The sequence below is a fragment of the Eptesicus fuscus genome, chromosome 2 (genome assembly GCF_027574615.1).
Source record: "Eptesicus fuscus isolate TK198812 chromosome 2, DD_ASM_mEF_20220401, whole genome shotgun sequence".
Lineage (NCBI taxonomy): Eukaryota > Metazoa > Chordata > Mammalia > Chiroptera > Vespertilionidae > Eptesicus > Eptesicus fuscus.
Window position 1 is genome coordinate 77,854,786 of NC_072474.1, and position 23,667 is coordinate 77,878,452.

The following is a 23,667-nucleotide window of genomic DNA, read 5'->3' on the forward strand; positions in this document are numbered from 1 at the left end:
ATTCACAGTTATTGCAATATTACTGACTATATTTTCTATGATCTACTTTATATCCTAATGACTATTTTTATAACTGACTCTTAACAGCTCTTAGTACTTATCCTTCCTAGTAGAATTGGTGATACCAAGAAAGGTTAGGGACTAGGGAGCAAGTTTTATGTAGAGTCTTAAGTGAGGAATTCAAGGTTCTAGGTAATCAGGTTATTAATTATTTCTGAAAATGTCTCTGCTGTTTTTTATGTCCCTTCTTTCAGTAATAATATGAAGCATAGGTTTCATATTAAAATTTAAAAATTATCAATTATCTTATAAATTATATCCTCACTAAGTAACTTCATCTTTATAAATATTGGTCTGTATGTTTTGATTACTAATTGGCTCTATATCTGTATGCCACCATTAAGTCAAGAATACAATATTTCATTTCACTTGTCTATTGCCTACTTTTATCATGTCTAAAATTGGACCTGGGAAAATACAAGTTGTGCATTTAAGTTAAAATGTATACTGCTGACCAATTTCCTATAGAAGAAGCACTAATAATAATAAAAATTATAGCCTTAACATGCTCTTAGATTAAAAGAAAACAAGGGCAGGCATCTGGCCTATGTACTTGAGCAAATCTGGCTTATAACATATTTTAGCTGATTTAAATCTAATATAATTTATATCATTGCCCTCTTCCTTAATAATTCAAAATTTTAAATCTTTTTGAAGAAGTAAAATATTTAAACCCTTCAAATCTATTTTATGTTACAGGATTTCATTAAATCAGTGAGGACAATTTTTTATGTAAAAGCTGTATAATAAATAGCTTTAGGACATTTTAAAAATGTATTTTTAGATCCATGGAACTCAAATATTTTTTTATTCTGATCAAGAGTATTAGTCTTATAAAAACAAAATATTTTGAAACTATTGAAACAAAAGTTCCAAAAACAATACTTAACCTATCTATCTAGAATTTATTCTAATGTGTTGCATCCAGTTCTATGACAATATGACAATCCATTTCTACTCTAGTCTATTCTTCCTCTCCTCTCCTCTCCTCTCCTCCCCTCCACCTTTTCCCTTCCCTCCCCTCCCTTACCCTCCCCTTCCCTCCCTTACCCTCTCCTCTCCTCTCCACAATGTTAAGAATAACATACTGATTACATTTTTTTTTAAACTTACTAAAGGGTCACAACCAATAGTTTGGAAAATGCCACCTTTTAAAAATAAATATATTTGAATTACATGGATACATTGCATATTTAGGAAGTTATTACATCATGATATGAACAATTCCACTTAAGGAAAAAAAAAACTCTAAAGCTAAAACATGATAAGAGTTATACAAATCAAGTTCAGCATCTTAGATAATTTAAGATCCTGAATGATGCATTAGACCTACTACATAATCGTAATTCAGCTGTCAGACAGTTTTTCAAGTTCTATATACTTAACATTTTAACTAATCTTCTATTCATGCTACTAAAAATCCTTTTGTAACCTATTTCCTTTAACCTTTATAGTCTTTTTTTCCCTACCATTCTTCTAGCCTATGTTATCTCACTCCAACAAGTACAGAACTTTTCAGATAATGTATATTTTGTTCTTTTAAAAGATAACTGAGGAAATTAAAAATAACTGAAACTAATCTAAAGGCTAACATAGGCAGTTAATAACTCTTTCACTAGCATACAGTGTTCAAAGATTACAACCTATAAATGCCAAGTGTATTTCATAAGTAGTTTTATAATTTAGCCATATTGAAAGAATTGGAAAGACATGGATTTTCCTGAATGTGTTTAGAGCTTCTAAGTTCTAATTATTCATCATCATTGTGGGTTCTGCCAGTATTCACTTATGTGGTTCATAGACATATATATTTGCTTAGAATTATAGATTTAGTTTTACATTGACATTCCCACTGTTAAAGGCATCATAAAGCAGTACTGAAAATGATGTCTTACATGAATATTATTGAAATGGTCAGACTATGATAGCTTATGTACGTTAATCACAGGTGCTCAATGACTATTTGTCCAAAATAACTGGATTCTCATAAGCTTTGTACTTCTTCCAATACCCAAGATGGGAAACTCAATTAAAACTACAGCAGTCTCTCTTGAATTCATTTGCATTATATCTTTTTGAAAATAGATTTTCACTATGAGTAATAAGGTAGCTATTTTTAAATATTTTTCAACAAATAATATTAGCATATATTCCAGAACAGCAAATGGTTATATAAATAATAACAATTGCACTAGTAAATAAAAATAATGTGCCTTTAACTGCATATTTTCTAATTTAAAATAAGGAAATGCCAGAGTTAAACACTTATGCCTTCTTCATTTGCCATGCTATTACATATTATATGTAAATTTTGTTTACATGTAATCCTAAATATCTTTTTACTGGTGCTTATAATTTTTGACTTATGAGTTATTTTATCATTAGTATTTCCATGTATAAATTGTCTTTTTGCAGTAAATTTATAGAGAATTGATTGCAATAGTCTAGTTATGTCACATTATCATCATTCTTAATGAACACTTTAAAAAGTAATGTTTTAAAAACAAAATAATTGTGGAATATTCCTTTGATAATGCTCTTAATTTATTATTTTCAAGTTTCTTTGCTTAAAAGTGGATCACACAGTCAAGAATTAAATTTTCAATAGACTTTAAAATAACTTAGAATTTATTTTAGAAGAAAAGAATAATATTCTGGTAATTGTGAACCAACATTTTTATTATGGCACTATATAATGAAGATTTTTATTTTCTTATCCAGATAGAATTCTTTAGTAATCTATTTATTCTTAATGGTAGTATAAGTAGGAGATACTAAAGTGATGTTTCTACTATGATCAATATGCCCATAATATTAAAAGTCAATAATACATATTATTCAGATAAAGTACCTTACTCTTAATAGAGACAGTAACCCACTTTCACATGCCAATATTTTTAAATACATTTTACATGAGATCAGAGTCCTCCATTTTTTTTTAAATCCTCACCCAAGGATATGTTTACTAATTTTAAAAAGAGAGAGGAAGCCAAACAGCTGGTTTGACTCAGAGGAGAGAGTCGCAGGTTAGATTCCAGTCAAGGGCAAGTATCTTGGTTGCAGGCTCCTCCCTGGGCCGGGCCTTGGTCCAGGCTCCTGCAAGAGGTAAGCAATCGAAGTATTTCTCTCACATCAATGTTTCTTTCTGTCTTTCCCTCTCTCTTCCACTGTCCCTAAAAATCAATGGAAAAATATCCTCGGGTGAGGACTAATAAAGAGAGAGAGAGAGAGAGAGAGAGAGAGAGAGAGAGAGAGAGAGAGAGAGAGAGAGAAATGTTGATGTGAGAGAGAAACATTGATCAGTTGCCTCCCCTGTTTGTCTTGACCAGTGATTGAACCCACAACTTAGGTATGTTCCCTTACCGGGAATCAACGGGAATCAAACCCACAACCTTTTTGGTGTATGGGATGACACTCCAACCAACTGATCCACCTGGCCAGGGCAAGTCTTCCAGTTTTAAATGAAGATGTTTAGGCTTTTTACTGAAGAATAACTTGTACAAAGTGCACAAGTCATACATAGGTCACATACCTTGGTACATGTCCACAGAATGAAAGCATGTACATACCCACTCCCTAGGTCTAAAAGCAAAAATATACCACCCCTTAAACTTCTGTCTTGCTTTCTTCTCAGCACCCTCCAAGGGTAACCACTATTTTCATTTCTGACACTGGGTAACCATTTTACTGTAACCTAAAATCTAATCTGTCTTCCAATGAAAATTTCTAAATTTTAAAATGTGTTTTACATTTGTGCTGACAGTTAAATATTATTTTTCATTTAATAGATCCTAATTGGTGCCCTTCTCGAATTGGACTGCAGCTAGAACATGGTAAGAACCAACTTTTACTTATGTATTCATTTAACCTGGAATCCCTTTTCTGTCATCAATAGCTAATGTTCATCCCTTATTAAATGGCAAGCATTGTAATAAATGCCATAAATATATTATCAAATATGATCCTTCCAACATGCCAGTGCTCAACTTTTATGAATGAGGAATTTTAGTCTCAAAGAGATAACTTTTGCCATTCACTGTCAGTAGAGTGTTAGAGGAAGGATCTAAAGGAATATCTTTCTGTCTCTAAAGCTTTTATTGATCTAACTAGAGGCCCAGTGCACAAATTTGTGCACATTGAAAGAAAATTAATTAGGAGATATATTTTAATATTGTTATTCACCTTTTCTCTATAATAGAAGTGTCAACCAAATTCATGATCGACAATGATAGATGGAAACAGATGTGTGCGATTGCCGCCAGTGAGAGCTTTATATAGATACTGATGGGCTAGATTATTATGATCTCTGAACACATAATAATCTGGCCACTCAATGTATATCCTGTATAATAAAAGGCTAATATGCAACTTGTCCCCTCGACCAGCAGTTTGACCAGCAGGCAGGCTGGCCAATCGCCCATGTCCCCTTCCCCTGGCCAGGCTGGCCAGACCCCACCCATGCATGAATTCATGCACTGGGCCTCTTATCTATCTATCTATCTATCTTATCTATCTATCTATCTATCTATCCATCTATCTATCTATCTATCTTATCTATCTATCTATCTATCTATCTGTCTGTCTGTCTGTCTGTCTGTCTGTCTATCTATCTATCTATCCACTGAGTGGCCAGATTATTATGTGTTCAGAGATCATAATAATCTGGCCACTCAGTGTATAGATAAACTTGCTTAATTAGGCCTGTTTTCTGATTTAGCTAAACTTTTTCCTAAAAAAGTTTAGCTAAATCAGAAGCACCCCAACTTATCTTTCAAGTAATTGTCAGCAACACAGCAGTAAATATAAACATGAAGCAGATTATTATTGTAGATCACACAGGGAGAACAAAGGGTGAAATATTTAACTGTAACAGTGTTTGACTATATTCTGCACAGTGAGAAAACCTGGAGTCATTTTCAAGTTCCACCATTTCTTACTTCTTTTCAGTTGGGTCAAGTTTCTAAACTTTCTAAATCTCCGTTGTCTCGCTAATAAGAAAAAAAAAAAAAAAAGATTCTACCAAGTCTCCTATCTACCTACTCCAGGAATTCTCTGAGGATCAAATGAGATGAGGCATGGGAAAACACTTCACAGACATTGGGTTAAAGTGTAAAATGTTTGTACCTGGCTATAAAGCAAGTCGTGTTCCTGGGCTGAAGAAACTGCAAGGAGGCTAGTCACTAGGGAGAGAAAGCCAGGCATTGCTACGTGATATCATTACTCGGCGCCCACAGAGACTGTTTCTGGGCTGGGCTGGGCTGTGGGCCGCATTTTGTGCCATGGGGTTTCAGCAACATAGGTTGCAATTTGGTGGTGTGTTGCTCTGCGGTGGTGGTGGGCCCTGTGTCCCACTTGGAGGAAGCTGAGTGTTGCTTTGTTTGCGCCAGGTCTGCAATGTCATTTCTTTGTAAGTGGCCAGTGTGCATTACGGCAGCTCCTGCATTGAGCATCTTCCCCCTGGTGGTCAGTGCATGTCATAGCGACCAGTCGGACAGTTGGAGGGACACTTAGCATATTAGCCTTTTATATATATAGATGCTTCTGCCTCCTATTATGTTCTCAGGAATACAGATTATCTCTTTATCCGTTTTTCCCCCCAGTTTTTGCTATATTAAACCATGATAAGTGGAGCAGACCAATTAAATTACAGGGAGAATTATTATATCCACTATTAAGCTTTAAGTTTCAATTTCTATTCTCTAGTTTAAAAACTTACAAAATATAACAGTTAAAAATGAGTCCTGCTAAACTGACATTGGGTCAACCAGATCCTGAAATTTGATTTGTTAAATAAAAGTTGTGGATAGATTGTAAATTTTAGAGGAATACTTAGTCAAAGTCCATAATAACAAGGGGCATCTATTAAGAAATTCCAATCTCTAAATTTTTCAATACAATAGTCAACTATATTTTTTTCTGGTGCTTTTTAAGTATTTGTACTATCATTTTTCACTTATGGACACACAATGACTTCCTTGCATCACTCTCAGATGTTGCAGTTGCTCTCCTTGCTATGGTAGATATTCTTCCTTTGCCTGAGACTTCTATCTTGAAAACAAAGAAATCCATGTTAGAATCACATGTTCTTGATGGTCTCGAATTCTTCCAAGTTCAAATGTTCAAGATAAATTCTCTTCTGGCTAGAGTTTAAAAGAGACAAATCATTGTCTTGTTTATTTTTGTCTTTGCAGGGCCTAGTATGTGCCAGGCACATAAATGCCTTTCAACACATGGATTGTGAAATAACAGAAAATGAAATAGGAGTAGTATTTTCTGAAATTGACTCATATAAAGAAGACTCTGAGAATGTCACAGACATCAATGTCAAATGTAATTTCAATTTGAAGGACACTATAAGAGACTGGGGAATATGTATTAGTTCAAACTTCCTGTGAATTTTTTCCTTTCCCTGCACATTTATTTACCTAGTTGATGTACCAGTATGTGATCTGAATGAAATACAGCCAAGTGTCCTCAGATATGAATGTGATGATTTATTAAAAAAGAAAAAAAAGTCAATTCACTTAGTAAGATAAGCATACTATGGTTCAAAGAAGAGATTATTTGGGATAACTCAGAATTTTAAACCTGACTCTCTGCTTACCTCTCCATAGGGTCTTTTTTGTAAAGTGGAGCTGATAAAGAACCTAACTTATTTTTTGTAAGGTTTTGTTTATAAAACACTGTTGTTAGGATTTGCACATGGTAGATGCTTTAACAATCATAGTTATAACTATGAACACAGTTATAATATTAAGAAAAAAAGACTTAACAACAAAATTATTCAAGACCTGAATATTTACATATATTAACTGTCAGAATATATTTGCCAGAATGATTGTACTACAAACAATGATACCATGTGAATTTAGTCTTTTACAGTTTTCCTACACAAAACACTTCACTAAAACATAAATAAAATTGCAAGCATTGATTTTTATGGGACAAACAACAAACATTTATTGGGTTCAATGGCTCTGTTGAGCTTGGGTAGATGGAGTTGGCCTTACTTGTCTAAGCTCAGTCATGCAGTTGCAATCAGTTGATGAATTGTTGGGGACTGACTGTTCTAGGATATTCACAACTGCAACCACTGCTCTAGTTCTATCTGGTCTCTCATGCTTCAGAAGAGTATTATGAAGTTGTTGTCATGGTGGAAACAGGGGTATAAACAAATAAGCACAAGCACTCAAGAATTCCAGAGGCCCAAGTTTGGAACTGGCATCTGATTCCTTGCCTTGCATTCTGTGTGCTAAAGCAAGTCACTAGTCTAGCCCACATTCAAGGGGTGAGGAAATAGACACCAAGTCTTACAGACAGTCCTCGGATTACATTGCCATCTTCCATTTATTTATTAAAAAAAAGTTCCGTCATTTCGACATATGTACATATGTGTTTTATGTTTTTTATTTATTTACCACAAGTAAAGGTCAGGAATTGTTATCTTTCTTTTAACTTTTTTTTTCACTGTTTCACTTCATTACTGCTGTGTATGTGCTCCATGTGAGTGATGTAGTTGCTTATGTAGGTGGGTTCTGACTTACGGCGAAAAGCATGTTATGTCGCACCGTAGGAATGGATCTCCGCCATAACCCGAGGACCTACTGAATTAGGAGGAACTAAGAGTCACATTGAAAGTTGATGGATATGGAAACTGTGAAGAATTGCAGCCATGGTTGCAATAAACCTGTCATACAAACTGGCAACTCAAATGTGTGCTCCCTTCTCACTTGATTAATTATCAGGGCTTCATAATGTCCTGGAAGTAGAGGGTTGAATTTCTGATTCCTGGAATCATTGGCTTTTGACACTAGAAAGGTGAAGCATGGTAAAGGTGGCCCATGTCTTCCTATTACTGCTCCAACCATCCACACCCTTTATACAAGAGCCTTGACAAACACTTAGGCTCAGAGGTATATACCTTAGTATCTGTACCCTTATTGAGAGGAAATGCCCCTGGAAGATGTATTGCTTGAGTTAACATATGCAGAAAACTTAAGGGCCTTAATTGGCTGAAGTGACATAGGTAATAATGGCATGGGCTCACATTAGACATGTCCTCTTGACCCTATATATTCCTCTCTCTTTGGAAAAGAACATAGGCATGGAAGACCAAAGACAGGGGTTCCTGATAACTGAGGCTAAGAGTGGTATAACCTATCCTATCTAATAAGGAGGTAATATGCAAGTTGACCGTCATACCAACACACAAGATGGCTGCCCCCATGTGGCCAAATATGGCCGCCACAAGATGGCCAGCAGGGGAGGGCAGTTGTGGGCAATCAGGCCAGCAGGAGAGGGCAGTTAGGGGTGACCAGTTCGGCAGGAGAGGGAAGTTAGCAGCAATCAGGCCAGCAGGGGAGCAGTTAGGCGTCGATCAGGCTGGCAAAGGAGTGGTTAGGGGGTGATCAGGCTGGCAGGCAGAAGCGGTTAGGGGCAATGAGGCAGGCAGGCAGGTGAGTGGTTGGGAGCCAGCAGTACTGGATTGTGAGAGGGGTCCCAGATTGGAGAGGTGCAGGCTGGGCTGAGGGACACCACCCCCTCTGTGCACAAATTTTGTGCACTGGGCCTCTAGTACATATATATAAAAGCCTACAATACCATTATGACCTACAACCAGATGACCGGCTTATAGCTACAACGTGCACTGACCACCAGGGGGCAGATGCTCAATGCAGGAGCTGCCCTATGGTGGTCAGTGTGCTCCCACAGCCAACCTCCTGCAGCTGGCCAACCTCCTGCGGTCCCTCTCCTTGCCCAGCCAGCCTGATCGGTCCTGATCAGGACTGTGTGAGATGGCCTCGATCAGCCCCAATTGCTGGCCAGGCCAAGGGACCCCACTGTGCACGAATTCGTGCACCAGGCCTCTAGTTAATGATATGTCTGGATTCTATCAGGTTGTTTTATTCACATATCATATTAATGGAACCACATTTTAAAAGATAATGGAAGCACTCTGTTCCTTGAAGTTAGCAAAGAATAGATAAAAGAGTAGAAACTGATCACCTCCCCAAGGATGTCCATAAGGCCATGTTGGAAAGATGTTTTCAGTACATCAGAATTTTTTTTTTCATTATTAACATATGTTGTTATATGCGATTGTCACACCAACATTGCTGACTATTTGGATATCAAAGTCTTTACCTTGATACATGCTTCCCATTGATGTGCAACAAATTTAGCAGCTTAAAATAACACTAATTTATTAGCTTGAAGACACAGTGTGGTTGGATTCTCTGCTCAATAATCTTTGCTGTATATTTCTCTAACTACGTAGAAATTCTGGAGTGCTAGAAAGCTCTGTCTTGGTTTCCATTGTCTTCTTTTAAAACTGAGTACATAAATAACCTCATCAAGCCTCATGATTTTAAATTTTAATGATTTTCAAGTACCTATAGAAACATCTACCCAACTGCCTACTGGACAGCTCCCACTTAAATGTCTGATCATTATCACATACTTACCTCACCCTAACTAAAACCTTAATTTTCATCCTCAAATCCTGCTTCTTTCTCAGTCTTTTTCATATCAGTTAATGAGGTTGCAATGCGCCTAAGTGCTCAGGCCAAATATCTAAGACCAGTATCTCACTGAATCCTTTCTTCTCAAGTTAAATCTACTCTATGTTCAAAATATATCTGTGACTGATGACTTTTTAACATTTACACAACTGCCATTTTAATCCAAACAAATATTATTCACCTCTTGACAAATTCTAAGTTCCTCCTAAATAATCTCCTTGCTCTTTTCCTCCCATTTTTCACACAGTATCCACTGCGGTCTTTTAAAAAGGTAAACCCTGCCCCTCCCCCAGTGCTTTGCAATAACCATTGAAATAATTTTACCCCAATTAATTAATCCTATAATAAAATCACTTAGAGAACAATTGAGATGTTTGTGTACTGACACCCAAAATTATATTTTAAAAGTACCTTATATCATATTTTATTATGACATTATTTAATGTTACATTTTCTTAGAACACAATAGGATATTAGCTATTGACAGTCTACTTTGTTTAGATAACATTGGAAAATTACTGTGCATTTGCAAATTTGCTAGATATTTTATAAAATGGGTATATTCACATTTTATTTCACTTCAAAAATGTACTATACATCACGATTCCTGTGTTAAATTCATCTTGGATTTTGTTGGTTGCTCATAAAATTTATCATTTTACCTTGAAATTGTATTGAAATAATATTTCTTATTATTTAAGGTGGGCCTTTTTTGAAGGACTACATAACCATTCAAAGTGTTGCAGCATCCTCCATTGTCACACTCTATTTTACAGATCTCGGTCGGCAGGTCAGATGGACCACAGTAAGTATTAGTTTAAAATGCCCCACATTATGATTTGAAATATTTGCTGATGTGAAATCTCTCTGTCAAATAATTTATAGGTGAAACAAAATATTGTACTGGATGGTGTGTTAAATTGTCCGTATTTACTATGAGCAGTGGCTAACAGCCCATAGAAGAATTGGAACAATGGAAGAAGGAACAGTTGAAAGAAGGAAGATAAATTTCTTTTTATATGTTAGTATATCCAGTGACTGATGGCCTCATTTCTGCTCCCCCTATGCCTTGTCAGTTTAAATGGCATTTATTCGGCTTTCTTTCTAGGAGCCTGGTGATAAAGAAGATCCTTTTTGAAACTGGAAAGAAGGGAGAGAAAATACTGAGTAGAAATGGCCTAACAGGGGAAGGGCATTTTGGAAACTAAGAGTTAAGTAGTAAGACTTCTTTGGTTAATTGTCTGGGCTCTACCTGGAGGAGAAGCTTTCAAAGTGGTGGTGATTATATCCAAGTCATTAAAATGAAGACTGCACTAAAAGACTTGGAGGACTCGGAAACAGAGAAAATACTTGATACCAGTTCACAAGTTTCATGCTATTCATGAGTAATGGAATACATTCAATAACAAGAAATACTATGTGATATTTAGAAACAGAGGCAATGAAATGTTTAATCTAATAAATACTTTTGACACTGATATACAAAGAACAATGCAATCATTATATTTTTTCAGTTAAATGAAACTTACTTATATTGTTTAGACTTTAAAGATTTTTTTCTGATTGTATTCTGTTAGATATCTGTGATGTGATGACACTTTTAATAATTTCTATTCAAAATGGCTTTCCTTTTTGCCAGCATTAGCAATCAAGGTTATCATCTATACTGCTTTGAGTTTTCCCTTTATCTAACAGCAATCAATTTTTAAATTATTACAAACAAGATATTTTTGCATTATTATTTAATTCTCAAACATAGAAATTCAAGTTTGTATTCATTCATTAAAATACTGTGTCATTCTCTACTTTTCTAACAATTTCTCCTTTAACATATATAATCTTCCTGCTTATTATGTTATATATATATTTTTTTCACTTTTTTGTTAATTACTTTAGTTTCCAAAGTTTTTTGAACTTTTGTCTATTACTTTGTTGTACTAAAAACTGAGTTTAGAATATTGAATCTTTGTGAAGAGTATTATAATGTTTATAAAACAATCTATTGACACAGGCATTGGGTAAGCAAAGGGTTTAATACTTAAATGTGGTATCCACAGATGTTTGCTAAAAGAGATTTTGGACAAGCAGATTTTGATCTGCAAAGGTTAAAATATTCAGTCTTTGTCTATATTTATGATGAAAAGGGAATTATGTCTATAGAAGTTGTAGACAAAATAAGTGGCATTAACTGTGATTTCATTAGAAACCCCAGCTGCACCTTTGGATAAGCACTGAGGAGAAAAATTTCTAAGGTGGAATTCTAAGAAAATGGTACTAGAAAATTATAGCCTATCTGAGAGGAGAGTCATTTAGGTGACAGAGAGAACTCTGGAAATAGACTAGATATTTTTAAATCAATCCTATCGTTCACATAACCTTTTCCTCCAAATGAGTCATTCCTATTAAATGCTAAAAATATGCACATTACCCCCACTTTATATCAATTAAATTATACAATAAAATAAATACTTTATCACACATAACATTTTTACTTATTTATAAAATATTAACATGCATTCCTAGAATATAAGCATTATCATAGTGAAGTTTTTTGTTTTGTCTTTGTTTATTAGGTTTTTTAGAAACAATCTCTTTAATTTAGCAAGGTCAAAAATAACACTTAATATTTTTTTATCAAGTAAGAGTGTGTTGTCACGGAATTATGGAGAAAAATTACACTTATTGAAAGACTTAGGAGAACAAGTTAATATTATAAACTTCACTATATAAATGCTAATAACTAGACTAATCTTACAGTTTTCATCATTGTACATTCATTCATATTGCTCTGTGCAATTTATCTTTTGCATAGATTCATGTCCTAGTATATACCAGCAATACCAGATACAGAATTTGTCCATGCCCACAGAGGAACTCCCGCATGTCACCCTCGTATGTTCACACACTCTCTTCCCTACCCTGGGGCAACCACCAATCTGCATCTCTATATTTTTGTCACGTGGTGAAAGCTATAGAAACAGAATCAGTTTTTTGAGATTGATGTTTGTTTTTCTATAAGTATAGTGCCTTTGGGATCCACCTGGTTGTTTTAAGTATCAATACTCAGCTCTTTTTTATTTAATAGTATTCAGTTGTATGGATGTAGCAGAGTTTGTTTAACCATTCAGACATTGACAGACATTTGGGTGGTTTTCAGTATTTTGCTATTACAAATATAGGCATTATATTTCAATGTATATAGGTATTTCTGTAAACATAAGTTTTTATTATCTGGGGCACAGTTGTTGAGTTTCAAGAGTACCTTTTCTATTCTAGATACAAATCCTCTATCTGATATGTGGTTTATAAATATTTCCTCTCAGTTTCTAACTTGTCTTTTCATCACGTTAACAAAGTTGTGTTGTTATTGTTGTTGTGCAAAATGTTTTCAACTTCAATGCATTCTAATTTATTAATGTTTTTTTCTTAAGGATCTTGCCTTCCTTGTCATATATAAAAATGTTGCCTACTGCTGAATCTGGCAGTTTTGCTCTTATATTTTCTTCCAGTAGTTTAATAGCTTTATATTTTACATTTTAATCAGTTTCTTTTTATCATAAAGGATTACTTATTTTTTAATTGCCAAAGTTAACATTTTTCTTTTAATTTGCCTCATGTGTTTTATAATATATTTTCTGTTTTGTTTTTTTCCTGGCCCAATTTTGGATTTATTCTGGCACTTTATTTTCTTTTAGACTCCCTATTATTTTGGTAGTTATAACTTCTTTTTTAGTAACTCTAGTGGTTACCCACATCACTACAATATGAATCTTAAAATATTAAATACTAATGTAATTTGCTTGATATAAGTTTACTAATGGGAAGAGACTTCATAGATAATTGAACAACTTTTAACATACTTGATCTCCTCCTGGCTTATCTCCTATTGTTGTGGTATATTCTAATTGTTTATGTTATTTAAAGCAACGTTATATGACTAAATTTTATTTAGATTAATCTTTTTATGACAATTTAGTTCTTCTTCTTAATGGTGAGCTTAGGTGTAGAAAAATTATTCTTCCTGAATAATATCTTTAGTGTTTATTGTAGTTCTGCCACTAGTGAATTTTCTCAATTCTTGTTCATGTTAAAATGTGTTAATTTAACTTTTATTCTTGGAGAATATTTTTTATAGAAAATAATCCCATATTGGCAGTAATTTTCATCTGTATTCACAAAACTTCATTATTTTGATTTTTTGATGTCCATTGTTTCTGTGAAAAAGTCTACTATATGTCTTTGAAATTAATGTGTCTGACTTTATAATTTTCTTTTGATTGATTATCAGTAGTTTGACTATGGTGCTCACAGTTATGTTTATGTTCCTATTTATCCTACTTTGGTTTTAGAGTGTAATCCTGAGTGTGTGTGTGTGTATATATATATATATATATATATATATATATATATAACCTGAAAAAATAGTTAGGATATCCTCTTTATCTTTTGATTCTCTTTGTAATCTCCTTCTGGGGTTCATATTACATTTAAATGTATCTTGTTTTATAGTTTTCAAATATCTGCTAAAATTTTCAACTTTGTCTTTTATTTCTTTTTAAAAAATATATTTTTATTTATTTCAGAGAGGAAGGGAGAGGGAGAGAGATAGAAATATCAATGATGACAGAGAATCACTGACAGGTTGTCTCCTGCACACCCCCTACTGGGGATCGAGCCAGCAACCTGGGCATGTGCTCTTGATCAGAATCGAATCCAGGACCCTTCAGTCCACAGGCCAATGCTCTATCCATTGAGCTTAATTGGCTAGGGCTGTCCTTTATTTCTTTAAACATATAAAAGACAAGTTTCTTTTTCTTAGTATATATCTGATAATTCTGTTAGGTGAATCTTCAGTTCATCTATTTTGAATTTCTGCTCTTTCTCTTGGTTTTGTCACAATACCTACACTCCTTATATAACTGCATATTTCAGCCTTAGTGAAGAAAAATTTGCGAAAAAAAATTAAAGATGGCATGAGGCTTAGAGTAATTTTATCTTCTTTCAAAGGTAATTTATCATCCTACAGATGGACCAATGGCACTATTGGGTCCAGGTCATTACCCAATCAATGATTCAGGCTGAGCTTCAGTCCCTGCAAAGATAGCTCTATTTCATATTTATCTTCACTCCAATGTATGTCCTTACCCAAAATTCTGTAGATTATATAAGGCCACCTCTACCTTTGAAAGATAACAAGCAACAGTTGTAAATTCTTGCATTCTCAGATACCCTCAAAAGATTTGGTGCTCTTATCAGACTGTGCTTAGGCTTCAAGTCCCAGGTCAATCACTGCACCAAAGATCTGTTTAAAGAGTCTTTTAACTTTCTCATTTTTTCAATGAGATAGTAACTCTTTGAAGCCTAAAAAATATTTTGCTCAGTTTTTCTCACTGATCTCATTGGAATGCTTTGTTTGAATAACCTTGAATAAAAGTCTGCATTATATATTATTCATATAGTGGTTAAATTAAACACACAGACAAACAAAAACCTTCATCTATTATCACAGTAGCTTCAATAGTACTCACTGAGTACAATGTGATATTACTATTGGGAAATGGTCTCATAATTTTAGTTTGTAGGTCTCCTATCTTCGGAAAATTAAAGTTGGCATTACTTTATTTTCAACACCTGTGAAATGTGCAATTCATTTTGTTCTCCAATATAAATTTCAATTTTAGAAAATAAGTAAATCCAGCAGCTAATAATTAAAAAGTTTTTTTTCAAAAGAGAATGAAATGCATTAAGTACAGCTTACACACGGGGATTCTGTTATTGCCTACTTCCTTTTACAACTTAGACACATAGCAACTTGAATGTTCCACAGAAGTTCCAAGAAATCACAGTTATCAACTTTTCCCAGTGGAAGTAGTGAATTTTATGTCTAATAAAATAACTTTCTATAATGGAGAAACATGGATATAATTCGATATTGGAAATAAATTGAAATTTACAAGTGAAGATCTTCAGCGAAAAAAGCAAGTGCATCTGCTTTTTCTGATTATAGAAACTCTATGAATTTTTTTGAATTATAATGGAGTTCCTAGTCCTTGTAAATTTGTCTGACTTGCTTGGGCTAATACCTGGCATATTTGCTTATTATTTTGGTTTTGGTTTTGGTTTTTCTCCTTTTATAGAGAAAGAACAATTTCTTTTTCAGAAGGCTATCATTAATATTTGTTTATCTAGCCCTTCTTTTTATTTATTCTGAAACTATTTTCTGATTATATTTCATGTTTATTAAAGCATATCTCCTCTTTTTTATTTGCACCAAACAGACTTTTTCTTGAAAGATGCATTGTCCAAAATTAGTTCTGGTCATTTCCAAGTGCTTCGTTCTTGGGTACTGTTTTAACCCCAGGTTTCAGCATGAACAATACTTTTGATAGAATATCAGGCCTTCTAGGACATATTATTATAAGCTAGATGTCTCTCTCAATTTATTTTTAGGAGATGATGGAGAGAAGATTGTAATTTAATTTCCTTTGATCTAAAAAAACTTCACGTTGTGATGACATTTTTATTAACCTAATAGAGAGCGACGTTTGGTCCAGGTTGACTGTTGTTCACAACACTTTTCATCTCTGATAGAGGATTTGCTCAAATTTGTTTTGACCAAATGGTGTTGAAATAAATATGTTAAACTTTTTCTTGTAATAAACAAGCACTTACCTCATTATTCTAGAGTATTAACCAAACTCTATTTAGTAGACATTCAAAAGTGGTAAATATTTTTCTTCATATCTGAATAATCAGGCATGTTGCATGCCATAAAATAATATTGTCTTTCAGTAAAAAGGTTGCTTTTATACTGAATTTATCAGATGTTGCATTCTTTTACATTTTTTATTTATTGATTTTAGATAGAGGTAGAGAGAAACATCAAGGTGTTGTTTCACTTATTCATGCATTCGTTGCTTGATGCTCACAAGTGCCCTGTGGATTGAACCCATAACCTTGGTGTATCAGGACTATGCTATAACCACTGAGCTATCTTGCTAGGGCCCTGGATGTTACATTGTTTTTACCCTCATGTACAAGTCTCCCTTGTCTTCTGAGATGATAAATATTGTTAAAAGGAATAATTACAACTAGAAAAACCAACATATATAAATAGCTATTTATATGAGTACACATATATACATATAATTACATATATGTATGTGCATATATATAACATATTTATATCATATATTATAACCATATAACTATGCAAAATTTTCACCAACTCCTGATAAAAATACAATTTGTACTTAATGTTCACAGTTGCATATTTGAGAAAAACATGCACAAGTTTTCTTCCTTGGAAATTCATAAAAATTGTCAAAGACAAGGTAGGAATGGCAGTCAAATTTATCATTGCCATGTGTGTCTTTCTCCTCCCCATGAATGCATACAGATAAATTACTTTCCCTTCTTTGAAAATACCAGAGAGTAACTTTAACCTAGCTTTAGCATAGAAACCAAACCAAATAATGGACAGTTACTGGATTGAAAAACTATCAGAAAGCAGTTAGCTGCATAATCTTTTGCAGTAATAGGGTGTTGTTTCCAATAATATTTCCAAATCTTCTGATCATCTCTCCATAGATGAGATACTTCTCACCACATATACGGTTGCCCTCAGCTCCAGAATCAGAAAGGAACCCTTTAATCAGAAAGGAACCCACTCAGACTCGTTAGAATTAAAGTAAAAAACTTTCAAAAGAGAGAGCTGTATTATATCAATTTGAATCTGGGTTGACTCAATTGAGTTCAACATTACATTGTCATAAAAAGACTAAAAAAAAAAAAAAAAAAAAGATAAGACAGGCAGGCACAATAGCCTATACCATTCAGTGACAGAGTGACAGGGAGTTCCCATAAAAAATGGAGTATGTATGTGTTTGGGAGACATGAAGAAACGTGTTTATAATAGTTTGGTTATTTAAACTAAAACTCCCTGTACTATTTATGAAGAAATCATTACATTAGGTTTAATAATTATTTTTATTTTAAATTGACTATGTGCATTTGTCCTCCTTATTTCTTGGCTATTTCTTCCAAGGGAGCATTCTTGTTATTTGCATCACCAATTCATACAGTAGCCAAAGTCTGTAGATATACCTATGGTCAGAGCAAACCTTAATAACATCTATAAGCATTTATTGTTTAATCTAAATTACTTTCTTATTTTCATGTATAATAAGCAAACCTTAATACAATCTATAAAAATGTGTTCTTTAATCTAAATCACCTTCTTACTTTCAGGTATTTTTGGCTGAATACACAGGACCCCTGTTAATATATCTCCTCTTTTATTTGAGGATCCCATACATATATGACATGAAAGAAAGCTCTAGAAGGTCCCGCCACCTAGTGGTACAGTAAGTAATTCATATGGCACATATCAATTAAAGCGTTGAGCAAGAATGCAGATATTATGTTCATAAATGCTATTTGTACAATCAATTACAGTGCATTCAATTTTAGGGAAATATATTTAGGTAACCATGAATGTTTACATACCAACTTGCAAATTTACTAGTATAAGCAAGGAATTCAATATAATTTATGATAGAGGTAGCTTAAGTTATTAATACTTACAATTAGCAAGATAAATCTAGAAATTTAGAAATATCAAAATAGCTTAAAATTACGAAGTGGAAAGGCCTTGTATAGAACATAAAATATAAATATTTCTCTAAAAATATGGACAACATCACATAGGAAATACATAATTAGCTAAGTCAAAAACAGGGGGGAGGGAGGATTTTTTACAAGTTTTCTTTAGTAAGTAAAAAGCCAAAGTAAAATTTTACTTTGAAATAAGACATACAAGAAAAAATAAAGACTAGGACAGTCATAAAAATAAAATAAGCAGAATTTACAATGATGGCAGTTTGTGGAAATAATTAGTCTCTCTCTCTCTCTCTTTCTCCATACCAAATGAAAGAGAAATATTGTTCCAAGATACTACACTGAGATGTAAAAATGTAGGATTAGCAATTTATAACAAGGAACCTGACTAAATGAAAGCATTCTAAGTGAGTTAAGAAGCAGATTTTAGGTCTTAGGGATACTTGAAGACAGAGAATGACTTGACTGCTGAATTTGTCATCTCAAATCAAGCTTTTCTTTGCCCTTAATGTCTGTACTCCAGCCTCACTGACCTCCCTTCCTTGTCCTATGCCTCCCATGTTCCCTTTCACACAAGGCATTTACACATGCCATCCCTATTCCTCCTCATCTCCTCCCTCTTCCTTATCACTCACTCAAACTTCAAATAGAAGCTCAATATTTCTTACTCAGGGTAGCCATTGCGATTCCTTCCATGACAAATATGCTACTAAAGTGTTTTTCCTTTATACATTTTTTACTTTAAAATTATATATTCACAATCATTTGTCTTTCCCTCGATAGCGTTAAAGTTTTATCATGATATACTTCGATGTTCCATCTATCTTCACTGCTTAACACATTGCTTGATTTACAGAGAATATGCAATGAAAATGTTTTGAATGGTAATGTAGATGAACGAATTATATACATATTTATTTTACAATGCACTTTTTTAGAATATAAAAGAGAAAAACCTGACATTGATGGGAGCTCTGAGGTAACTTTCCTAAGAAAGTTGCATTTGAACTTTTTTCTTTGTTTTCTGGAAAGATGAGGCAGATTTCAGGGAGGCTGGTCAGGTCAGTACAGAACAGGTTGCTCAGGAGTCTTTGGACAATAACATCAGTCTTTCTTTTTGTTAAGTGAAGAGGATAACCAATTCATTTGGAAAGATTATGGAGTGAAGAGTTCATAAGGAGAAGGCAATTGCACTCAGTTTTTAGACCAAAGATATAACATGTACCAGCTTTATAGCACAGCATGAAAAAGGAACACCACCCCTCCCCACCCCCGCCTGATAGTCTCAAAGCAATTGGATGACTGTTGGTTACTATTCTTAAACACAAACACATCATATTTTATAACCTCTCGGTAATAAATGTATTTTTGCAACACAGTTCAAAATAACAAATATGTTGATTTTATATGAAATCATTCCAGAGCAGAAACACACTAACTACTTCTGAAATTTAAGTGTCTAGTAGAGCTCTATAAAATAATCACAAGGCTCCTAAGGCAAACTAATTTCAGGATGGATGATATACTTTCTTATGGTTAAATAAGATCAAATTTCAAATGCTATATTTAATTGCCACATACTCTAATATTAATTCTCCCAAAATGCTTTGAATCAAATCACAAAGTATTTTTCAGGTAGGTTTAGATCTATGTGTGACTCAACAGCCACACCATTCTTAGAAGCATCCACACACTATGGCTAAGTCTAAATTTCGTGCAGTGTCTTTCTGTCCATCTGCAGGGAAAGGTGGTCCACAGCTTGATGTAATGGTTGTTCTTCAATTCAATCAATAGTATTTAAGATAGAGGCTACATACTCAAAATTACCACGGCCCCTCCCACCAAAGGGATTGAGTAAACCAGCTGCACTGTGGCTAAAACCACACCTCCTTACAGCTTCTTGCTGCATCATCAGGAATGGAAAAAGACACCAGAGAAACCTTTCCTGCACTCAGCATTCATTGTTTGATTATCTGCCTTAAATGCAAGAGGACATGTTAGACATTTAGATACATTACCCCTGTTTAGTTCACTCACCTTATTAACTCCATATTTTCAGAGCATCCCTCAGACACACCACCATGTATGTAGAATTTCTCTTTAACTAACCCCATACTAAATTTCATGTACATTCTCTATTTCAATAAACTCTACTGTCTTCTATTTGTTACCTTCTTTAAGTCCTCCCCAACTCTGGGAATTCTTCCACTGAGACCTGAAAATTAAAAGTCCGTTATTAGCAAAATCTCTTCAATCTTCAACTTTTGTCTGATTATTGCTTTCATATTCTTCCTCAAGAATACCTGATACACTGCCTCCTTTGAAGCTCTGTAAAGTTGAGACTTACTTTGTAGATAAAATAAACAAAACACAAGTTGCATTGGCTCCATAGAAAATGAAATTCAAACTTAATTTATGACAGTTGCTAAAGGACAACCAGACAATAAAAAAGTTACTCTGAATATTATAAAATGTCATATGCATTCTAAGTAGGTTTTGGATATTTTTAAAACTTGTAAATTATCTGCTTCAATTTAGAGTCATTTTGATATGAGCCCATTTGCAATTATTATATTCATGTATATTCCGGAGCAGGTGTGAACATATAGCCTATGATGGGTATATAATATATTTCTAGTGTCATCAGAAGTAAATTTATAGAGTGTTTTAACAGTACTTTCACTTTAAATAAGTTTTTAAATTTCTAGAATAAAAGTATTAAAAAACACCTGTTTTGATTACTCGAAACAATATTTCCTAAAATAGGATATCAGAGTGCACTAAAAAAGAAATGCATCAGGAAAGCCACATTTTAAAAGGGAATTTAACGTGTTCATGTTTTTGTTTTTGTTTCTAGCTTGGCCTGCTTCTGTCATTGTATACACTATATTCGATATCTTTTGGAAACCTTATTTGTTCACAAAGTTTCTGCAGGGCATACACCTTTGAAAAATTTGATAAAGGTCAGGATTAATTGTTTTACAATTTTAATTGTTATTGAGATATTTTGTGTATTGAACTATTTGCAAAATAATTCAATCATGTTTATTTTCCTCAAGTCTAGTTTTTTTGTTTGTTTGTCTATTCAACTTATCAGCATATCTTAAACAATCTGCTCTGAAATGCCATTTCCTGGAGCTGCCTCAACCAGTAACAGTACCTAGAAACCTTTTATTTTGGAAATACTTAGCATTGAATTCAAAGAGAAAGAATCTCATAAATGAACCCTCCTATAAATATACACTTGTGTGATTAAAATAATTATACTGCATCCTTTTTTATGACGTTTTTGCTCTTCAAATAAAAAGGTAAATGCAACGGTTATTAACTGTTAAATAACTATCAAGAAAATACAAAATTTTCTGAAACATTGAAATGGAAATAAACATTAGATAACATTCCACAATTCAAATGTCCAATTCAAATTAAAATTTATTTTCCAATTCAAAATTTACTTTCAATATTAATATATTCTTACTAAAATCTTCCTTTTTCTTCCAAATATCTGTTTTCTAAAAACAAAACACAGCCATTCCATTGTTGTCATTGTAAAGAAACACTGAATTCTATAATTCTTAGAAACCTGAGAAATCATTTAGACTAGCTTCTCTTTTGACAGAAAGTATTAAAATGTATTATACAGGGCAAGATCGGTGTTATATCTTAGGACTTCTAAAATTAGCCAATCGCCCTTTCTAATCAATCAACATGTATTACTACTAATGGTTCAAAAATTCATTCTTTTGTTCATTTACATTTGGGAAATGATTATTGATATATCTTATCTAATATATAATTTATTATTTTATTACTTCATATTTCTTACTGGATGGACAAAATTATTCTTGCAAAATATACTTACATTTACTCTATATCATGAATACCCATTTATATTAATAAGGGTTGAGCAAAGAAATGCATTACTTGAATGATATTAAATAGGTACTTTTAAAATGCTAATTTACTGGATGAAGAAGCATTTCATTTATCCAACTTAGAAAATGTATACCATTTTTCATGTAAATCTATTGTAGTGTGACATATAAATGTATGGAATGGTTTAAAATGATGGAATATATATATGACCTCAATGTTATTTTGTGTTATTTGTAGGGCTGTGCCTTTTATTGGGGATTCACTTCTTGGATTGCCTACTACATTAATCACCCACGGTATACACCACCATGTATGTAGAATTTCTCCTTAACTAATTCCATACTAAATTTCGTGTCTACACAGTCACATAAAACTAAAAGAAATGGAATTGTCAAAACAAATGATGAGCTTATCAGATAATTATACATTTTAGTACTTTTGTATATTCCAACTTCCCCACCATGAACAAGATGACATTAGAATACTATATTAAGTCCCATTTTAAATGTTTTTAGATTGCAAAAGTATCATTCCAAAAAGTCAATTATATAACCCATAGTACTTTTGATTAGAGGGTAGTGATATCCACTGAACCTTGACTGAATTATGTGTACAATATGACAATCCAAAATATGAGTCTACCTAACATCTTCTCCTCCTTTCTAGCATTTGGAAACAGGCAAGTCACAGTATCAGCTATTAATTTTCTGGTATGTATTATTGTTATTATTATTATTATTATTAGCTAGTCATGCTCTAATTGTGGTATTATTAAAAATGCAAAACAGAATATATTTGAGTATTTGTTTATTTGATAATGTGACCTATTTTTATATAAAGTGCTAAATGGTATTAAATGAAGTAAATAAAATGACTTTCCATTATTAAGTCATTAGTTCTCTAAATCTTTTAATCAAAATGTTCTACTCATCTATGAAGGATAATTAGAATTAGTTTAAAGATAGTAAGATTGGAAAAAATTATACTCAGTAATTCTATTGTCTGCAAATTTACCAACTTATAAATATTTAAGAGCAAAAAGTTTTACAAGTTTAACATATGAAAATCCAAAAACCACTTTAGCATAATAGTTAAAACATAATTGTGAAAACATAGTCAGCTTTTTAAAAATGAAACATGGATATTTCCTAATTGTTCTCAGTTTAGTGCTTCAGATCATTCTATTTAACTTACCAAGTGATCAACCTGGTAAGTCTAGTACAATTTGGCACTGTGTATAATTATTACAATATTATTGACTATATTTCCTATGCTATTTTACATCCCTGTGAGCTTTTGTACCACCTCCCCTTTTATTTAATTTATTGGAGTGACACTGGTTAACAAAATTATACAGGTTTCAGGTACACAATTCTACAGTGTATCATTTGTACACTGTATTGTGTGTTCACCACCCCAACTCGTCTCCATCCATCACCATTTATCCCCCATATCCTTTTTCACTTCCATCTACCCTCCCTCCTCCCAGCACTCATCTTGAAGTAATTCATAATGATGCTTTCATTGCTAACTATGCTGTACCAAGTCTAATGCTCTCTGTGGAGTAAACTGCTTAGTAAATTTGAGCAAA

At 33.2% G+C, this 23,667-nt stretch overlaps 1 protein-coding gene across 1 annotated transcript in view; it reads left to right on the forward strand.

The window, feature by feature from the left end:
* The window catches only part of TECRL (trans-2,3-enoyl-CoA reductase like), an 81,214-nt gene that overhangs the window by 44,120 nt on the left and 13,427 nt on the right, over nucleotides 1-23,667 (forward strand). Inside the window, exons 3-8 of the mRNA XM_008140337.3 lie at nucleotides 3,849-3,893; nucleotides 10,283-10,386; nucleotides 17,832-17,947; nucleotides 21,058-21,163; nucleotides 22,314-22,386; nucleotides 22,743-22,786. Of these exons, the coding sequence (XP_008138559.1) occupies nucleotides 3,849-3,893; nucleotides 10,283-10,386; nucleotides 17,832-17,947; nucleotides 21,058-21,163; nucleotides 22,314-22,386; nucleotides 22,743-22,786 (488 nt within the window). The remainder of the gene's footprint in view (nucleotides 1-3,848; nucleotides 3,894-10,282; nucleotides 10,387-17,831; nucleotides 17,948-21,057; nucleotides 21,164-22,313; nucleotides 22,387-22,742; nucleotides 22,787-23,667) is intronic.